An 8,010-nucleotide genomic window follows, 5' to 3' on the forward strand; every position below is an offset into this window, starting at 1 on the left:
GCGGCTGCACGCTCAGTCTCAGGACAGTGCGCCGCCACCAGCGCCGGGATGATGTGTGGCTCTGTTCTAAACCAGCCACCTGAAAAACAACTCTGCGGAGGAGCCGGTGGTAAAAAATGACTCTTGACCTCACTCTCACAACTCTCCTCTCATCCTCATCCTTGCTCTTCCTGGTCGCATTAAGCGCACGGAGAACAAGCGACCCCGGTGAAAGGTCAGGGGGGAGGTCAGAGCTGGACATGGGTGGGAGCTGTAAGAGCCACGACATTACAGGTGGACTCACTTTAACGATGGCAGATGAAAGGAAACAGAGTTGAGTTCATTACCGAGTGTGGAAATGGATGACGGCGGCTTAGTGCTGTGGATGGAGGGGTCGTGGAGAGGATACGGACGGGTTTCAGTGTGGACGATGTGTTTACGGCTGGATTTTCAACTCACTGAATCCACCTCTCGTTCTGCTCCCTGATGCCCCTCAGCCATTTCTCTCTGAACCCCTAATTACTGCATCACTGTCAACATGGACAGCCACTGTACATCACATCAGCGTCTCTTTTGATCACTGTGATGCATGAGAGAACATTTTTTGTGTGTGTGCATCTGCATCAGTCACTCATCACTTTTCATCTCGCTGTGTGTGTGAAAGTGTGCATGGGTACATCACATCTCTTTGAGCTGTGTCATCCTGAGTGTGTGAGTGTTTCTGTGGAACGCACACACTACACGAAGCTCGAAACAGAATGAGGTCGGCAGGAGAAGAAAGCCGCCAGACAAGTCCAGCTTTTGCAATGCAAACTGGGCAAAGGAGTCCCCATGGGGGAAGGCAGGAATGCAGCATGTGCATTAGACCCCATAACATCATTTATAACTGTCAGACACACTTCCACACAAATGGCTTTCACCACAGAGGTTCCCCCATTAGCATTAAAGGAGAGAGGCTGTAAGATGTAGAGGGGGGGGAGAAGAAGCTTTACGGCTATAGTGAATCTCAGGAGCCTGCATCAGGGATGAAATTATGACTTTCTGTACGTTGGAGATTTCACAGCCCTCTGCTCGTCTGTTCAGCCAGTGTATTTGTCGCAAAAGTGGCAGGGGAGACGTCATGTCCCCTCAGGAATACGTGTGTGTGTGTGTGTGTGTGTGTGTGTGTGTGTGTGTGTGTGTGTGTGTGTGTGTGTGTGTGTCTGTCACCAGACCTCCTGGCCCCTGCGGTGGAGGTTGGCTCAGAGCAAAGACCCTTTAATTCTCTCTTGTGTTCTTCAGAGAGATAAAGGCCAGACCCTGTCCATCATTCTGTTATTAGGCCCTGCACAGAGTGTTGGATCCCTGCCTGAACCTGCTGTACACCAGGAGTGCGTCATCGTGCTCGGCCTGGGAGGGCACCTCGTGTCTGCTTAAAGAAGAATATTTAATAAAAGTGCATTAACTCTACTCTGCTCTGACTCTTTCTATATTGAGGTTTCCTATTAAAAACAGTGTGATGAAATGTACCACAGAAGCAAGCCAGGAGGTCCGATCATACAGCCTGTATATGCAGTTTATACAATACTAACTCCCTATATGCTCCAAGCCCATTATCTAAAATCTTTCAGAATAAAGCCTGAGTCAAACTGGTAAAAGAACCGGACCATCAAGGCCCCGAGGCTGTGCAACTCCTTTTGCCTGAGGAGATTAGACTTGTCAGTACTTTAAAACATATTTTTAATGTCTGATTGTAACTGGTTTAAACGAATTTTAGTTTTGTCTTGTTTTGTTCTGTGTTGTTTTATTCCCATGTAATTTGTAAAGCACTTTGTAGCCTTGTTTAGAGAATCTCTATAAAATGAACTTTTATAATGATTTATTGTTATCAATATCATTATTGTTGCTGTTGTTTTTGTTGTTGTTGTTGTCAGAGAATATAAAAAACTAGAATGGTGCACATATTTCCACAACTGTCTACTTAGGCAGATTTTCTTTCATCAAGATACATTAATAATTTAAATAATAATTAATAATTAATAATTAAAAAAAAAATTTGAGAAAACAAAAATGTTAAAAATCTCACAATGTTAAAGAAAGTCTTGTGGGAATCCGTCAAGTGTTTTTTGTCAAATCCTGAAGACATAACCTGCTTGATGCAGTTAATAAATAAGGGAATATTTTTTGTTCTCCTGACATTATATCCCTGGGTTGTCTGTTGGTTCAGTTATGGCTTCAAAAGAAGGAACTGACTTCAAACTAGAGGGAGGGTAGAGAAATCCCATCTGTGCCGAGTGAAGGCTGCACTTGATCGTTTTCACATTGGTTCACATTCAAGTCACATGTTCAAACTGGTAAAACATGTTTAACTATGTTCACCAGAGAACGTGTAGTTCATTCCAAGCACAGACACGTTGATAAAAAACCCTGATACAGAGGCAGAATTGCTGTGCTCTGATTGCACCTTAATTAACTGTGAAATAAGTGAAGTGGAAAGGAAGGTAGAAGAAAGAAAACATGATATCGCTTGTTAACCTTTTCTTTGCAGCGTTGGTTTGTCTAGAATCTGATTTGTGGGCGAAGACAAAAGTGGAGTCACCGCGAGACAAAGGATCATCAGTGAATTTCATTAGATGAGTTATCTATCTTCTTAAAAGTAGCTCTGGCTCAGTGAGTGGTGAAATGACATTCAGGGCATCGCACCAGCGAGTGTTCTTCATAGGTACCTGGTAATTAGGAGAGGAAGAACATCTCTGCTAACGTGCACAATTAATCTTCTTGGCACGTGGCAGAGTCAACACGGGCCGAGAGTTTTGTCTCAGAGGATTTCAACAGAATCCCAGAATCTGCGCCTTGACACGCTGCCATCTTCCTACACACCAACGAACTCAGACGTTTTCTTATCTGCGTTCCTGGAGCGCGGCCATGACTCATTTACAAGACGACCTCGACATGCGGCGGGGAGGCAGGACACAAGAGCGAGTGCCACCAAGTTTTACAATCCAAGAGCACCCAGACGACAGGTGTGTGTGTGTGTGTGTGTGTGTGTGTGTGTGTGTGTGTGTGTGTGTGTGTGTGTGTGTGTGTGTGTTTGCGTGTGTGAGGCACTGGCAGGTTACTACGAGGGCCGAGCTCCTCCAGCTCCAGTGTTTGGCCGTGATAAGCAGCTGGAAGCACGTTGCACCGTGAACAAGTTCAGGTGAAAATGTTTGGTGGCAGACGACCTCCTCCTCCTCCTCCTCCTCCTCTTTCACACTTTACCTCACAGAGCACCTCCTCCAGTGGAGCACATACACACGCTCACTCACCACCATCATTCTCCAGCCGCTGTGATGGAAGATTACACAACCCGGCAGAAACAAGCAGAAGTAACACAAGGAATAATTTATGTGGAAAACCACTGAAGAGGTTTTCAATAGCTTCCCCTCTGCAATAAGCTTAATGTGTGCCGCCTGCTGCTGTGCCACATTGATCCTGCCCAACCTATCCCAGGTTTCAATGCACTTCAGTGACGAACACACTCAGAGGTAATGGTGCCTGCAACCAACAAGATGTCCAAATGTTGAGTACCACACTTCAACTCAACTGAACTGCTAGGGGTACACACGTTTAAGAAGCATTGGGGGGGCATTAGAACTTTCTTGGCATGTCCAACTTCAACTTCCTTTCTAGGCAAAAGCAATAAGTGCGTGACCAGCTGGTGACACCCATCACGGAAATCCTCTGTAGACCAGACCGTCTCAATTTGGTTCAGCCTTTGTGGTCTGCATGGCCCGTGAAGACCACGCCCTCCGAAGGATGCTGAATTGTGTGTTTGTGCATGTTTGTTTGCCACAGAGGTGTGTGTGTTCCTCCACCTAGAAGAACCATATAAGCATAGACCCTACAGAGGGAGGACATTTTTTGAAAGTGAGGACAAAGGGCTAGGGAACGCATTATGCCAATGAGTGTCCTCACAAAGACAGAAGTACAAATGTGTGTGTGTGTGTGTGTGTGTGTGTGTGTGTGTGTGTGTGTGTGTGTGTGTGTGTGTGTGTGTGTGTGTGTGTGTGTGTGTCTGCCAGCCCATGGCGATGGAGCTGGGCTCCAGAGCGCCAGCAGACCTGGAAAGCAGCGTGATCCAAACAAAAGCGTTTGACAACACGGAGCATCAACAGAAAAAAGGCCAAAGAAACTGTAGCCCAAGTAGGCCAGCTTCTCAGGGAGCCTCCTCCTGCTCCCCGTCCTGTCCTGCCCTCCTCCTCCTCCTCCTCGGTCTCCTCTCATTCACACACAAACAGAGTATCCACAGTATGTTGTTCCAGCGTGAGCCCAGAGAACACTCTTCCACTCTGAGGGAGACAACACAGCTCAATGTACAGAGATAGGTGTTGTAACACAAACACAGAGTGGGACTAATGGCTGCTGAGGCGTGTGTGTGTGTGTGTGTGTGTGTGTGTGTCTGTGTATCAACACGGACGTGCTCCATGGGCCTGAGCACACACTGTTTCTACAGGCTTGTGTTTTTGTGCAGGTTGTCGACTAAAAAACCAGAAGGCATCAGCAAACTGATGTGCACATCAGCGAGGAGTGGTGGAGTAATAAAGTGGCTCTGATGAAAACTTAATGGCCCCTTCACCTTTATTAATGGAGGCAGGATCGTGCGCTCGAGTTCACCACCGTGATAACACAACACACGTAGAGGCAGCTCCATCAGCCTCACACACACACACACACATTCCCACACTGGAAGTCTCACTAATTAACTCACTGACAACTGGCTAACTGGCAAAATGACTCCAGATTTCAGCCAAATGAGCCTTAAACAGTGCGTAAATTCCGTAAAGGACGCGCAGTGCTTAACGTTTGAACACAAATGAGATGAAACACCGCAGGACAAGTCAATCTGTTCTGTGTGCACTCACTGCTCTGTGTGTGTCTGCAGCTGCCGCCCCGTGAAAACAAAAACGCAGGCGTTGCATCCTCCACACTTTGCAGAAACTAGTGCAACAATTACACAACCGAGCACCCACTTATTAATACACCCCCCCTTTCAAATGCTAATTTCCCAATCACACCTTCATGCATAAATCATAAATCTAGAGGTGGTATACTGGAGCAGGTTTTTATAATTTTATTTTGTAGGTTTTTGCAGGAGGTGTGCGGAGCCTGCCTCTGGTTAAGAATTCAATTATCCCATAATGTGCATGAATAATAAGTGTCCCAGATACAAGAGTTTTAACAAGGCCAATTGGTTTTTCCTCAAACAAGCTTTTCCCAGCCTGTTGTCAAAGAAGTCATTTGCAAACTTTTTGAAATCAAGGCCTGATAATGGATCAATATTCGCCCACAGATGCTGATGTGACCAGATTCCCACGCCCAGTGTTGAGGATGTGTCATGTTGGATGTTGCTGTTTCCTCCTGAAAGCTGCCAATTTGCTTAAAATGTTAAATGAAACGGAAATTCTTGCTGAAAGGATGATTTATTTGTGTGCCTATGTGTGTGTGTGTGTGTGTGTGTGTGTGCTCCTCCCTGTGAAGCACCCTCCCTCAGATCAGTGCATCTTTTCTCCAGACTGAAAAGACTCTGCGTCGTCCCAACTGTGTTTTCACGAGAGCCGACTGAGGAGGAGCGGCGGAGCCACAGTGTTTATCGTGTTGCATTGTTCACTTTGCTGTGACACGTGTTGTGTGAGCAGCAGCAGTGTCAGTGAACCCTGACCTGACACAAGACGCTAAATAATCTAATTTCATGGATTGAAAGATGATGGATGAGTAGAAATGTGAAAGAATAAATACTCTTCACCTCATATTCTGATGATTTTAACCTCTTTTATTTTGCTTTCAAATTGTGCTTTGTCATTTTGAACAGATTTCTTTTCATTTTGTCTCGTACATGTGAATTCATTTTTTGTATGGATGTATATGTTTTTTTCTCTTTTATAGTCTTTTACTGTTTGTTTTTTTCTTTCTTCACTATTCTTCATCCCTTGACATTAAGTGTGGATAATTTGTCTTCTGTGAAAAGAATAATAAACTACTAATCATAAAAGAATAACTTTGCCTCTTGTGAATCATGTCATGTACATTTTACAGGTTGAAGATTAATGACATAACTGTCTCCTCAGATTGAATTTCATCAAAAGGTCATTTGATTTAGATGTGATCGGTTGATTTGATCATTCATTCAACCCTGGGTCCCATGGTGCCACATTGAGTGGCCCCTGCCCTGCCCACTCTATGGGCTCTCATCCACAGGCGTGTGTGCGTGTGTGTGTGTCTAAGGTGAGCTCTACCTGCCAGGAGCTGGAGGGGATCTCTGCGAATTTGCCCAGTCCCCCGAAGGTGTAGCACCGGTACATGTGATCCAGGGACTCGGAGCAGTGCCACAACAAGCCGAAGCTCACGGAGTCCTGGCTGTGGTGCTGATGCTGCTGGTGGAGGCTGCTCCTCAGCTGGTCCTTGACTATCCACGCAGGAGATATGAAGCTGAAGCTGCACACGGCGACCAGAGCGGAGGAGAGGAGCACCCAGAAGCAGCCCACGCAGCTGAACATGGTGGCGGCGTGGGGCGCAAAGCCCGGAGACAGACCCGACCGATCGATCCCGAACCCGGCTTCTTCTTCTTTCTTCTCCCGGCCCAGGAGCGAATGCATTTGGAGCTCACGCCTTCAGGAGCGGGAGTTCAACTTCAGCGCCCCGACCAGCAGCTGCACCAGCACAAAGAGGAGAAGAAGAAAAGCCGCTGGATGTCCGCAGCCTCCAGAACATCTGGCTCAGAACACAAACAAACCAGCGAGGGAAGAAAACATCCAGACGCACATCAGCGAGAGGAGTCACAGGAGTCCGGAAAACAACGCACGGAGCAGACAGGCTGTGTGTTCCTGTCACACCCTGAAGTGTGTGCGCAGCTGGAGCAGCAGCACAGCTGGAGCAGCAGTCACATGTGGACACACAGACACCTGCACCGCTGGACTCCTCTGCCTCTCTCAACAGTCTCACGCCACATGCACACGGGCAGCAGCGCACTTTGCGTATCAGGCTCTGGACAACGTCAAGTTGCTATTGGCTACAAGAGCCTTCTCGGCTGTCCTTTTCAAAATAAAACCCCGCACAAGGGGCGCAGCTTTACCAAAGTCTCCATGAAGATTTTAAATAATTCTAACTTCAGGGACGACACAGATTTTACAGATAAATGACTACATCTCAGTCTCAGCCTGTGGAAACAGCTGTATGCTATAAAGCCTTGTGTGGCTGTGGAGAACTCAAACCAATACGGTACTCAGTAGATTGAATTCCTCCTCCAACAGGCCCTTTAAATTCAATTAAGCTGCACCAAATTGCACAGACATAGAGCTCAAACCTAAACATGCCAGATTTTTTTCATCAATCTCTCCCATCTCACAATGTTAAATGGTGATAAGTGATTTAAAAAATCCTGGATACCTCTGATCCATACCTAAGTTTATCGGGTTCCTCCCCAATCCGTACCTCATCCCTCCACCAAGTTTCATGGTAATCCGTCGGGTAGTTTTGTGTAATCCTGTCTTCACACAAACAAGCAAACCAACAAACAGACAAATGGAGGTGAAAACATAGTTGCCATATTGGTTGCATTGTGGGAAATGCATGATCCAATGTTTTTGGTGCTGGACGTTTGATTAAAAGACAGAAAGGGCTGTTTTGATTCCCAACTGTTCCTTATCACAATACACACAGTGCTGTTGTTATCGGAGAAATGTCTTGGTCACAGTAAGACATGGACATGCATGCACAGCTACATTTACTCAATCAGCAACAACATCACATGTTACTCTTGAGTCAGTGTGTAGTAATATGGGATGGAAGAAAGTGGGAGATCGTCAAAGTGTTTGGAAGTACTCCATTATAATTGTTATTATATCAACTACTACTAAGTTGTAAAAATTGAGGCTTGTGTCAGGATATCCTTCCCCCTTGTTTGAACTTACTTTTATTCTGAAGGCAATAATGCATTTCCGGTGCTTTGCACATAGTCTTTTCAACTTGACAGAGCAGGAGACTGACAGCAGGTATCATCCCACGTGCATGTAA

At 46.0% G+C, this 8,010-nt stretch overlaps 1 protein-coding gene across 1 annotated transcript in view; it reads right to left on the minus strand.

Moving 5' to 3' along the window:
* The window catches only part of LOC109628627 (LHFPL tetraspan subfamily member 7 protein), a 100,890-nt gene extending 94,163 nt beyond the window's left edge, over positions 1 to 6,727 (minus strand). The window contains exon 1 of the mRNA XM_020085832.2: positions 6,234 to 6,727. Within this exon, the coding sequence (XP_019941391.1) occupies positions 6,234 to 6,593 (360 nt within the window). The 5' untranslated portion in view covers positions 6,594 to 6,727. The remainder of the gene's footprint in view (positions 1 to 6,233) is intronic.
* Positions 6,728 to 8,010: the final 1,283 nt, after the last annotated feature.

The sequence above is a fragment of the Paralichthys olivaceus genome, chromosome 15 (genome assembly GCF_024713975.1).
Source record: "Paralichthys olivaceus isolate ysfri-2021 chromosome 15, ASM2471397v2, whole genome shotgun sequence".
NCBI lineage: Eukaryota > Metazoa > Chordata > Actinopteri > Pleuronectiformes > Paralichthyidae > Paralichthys > Paralichthys olivaceus.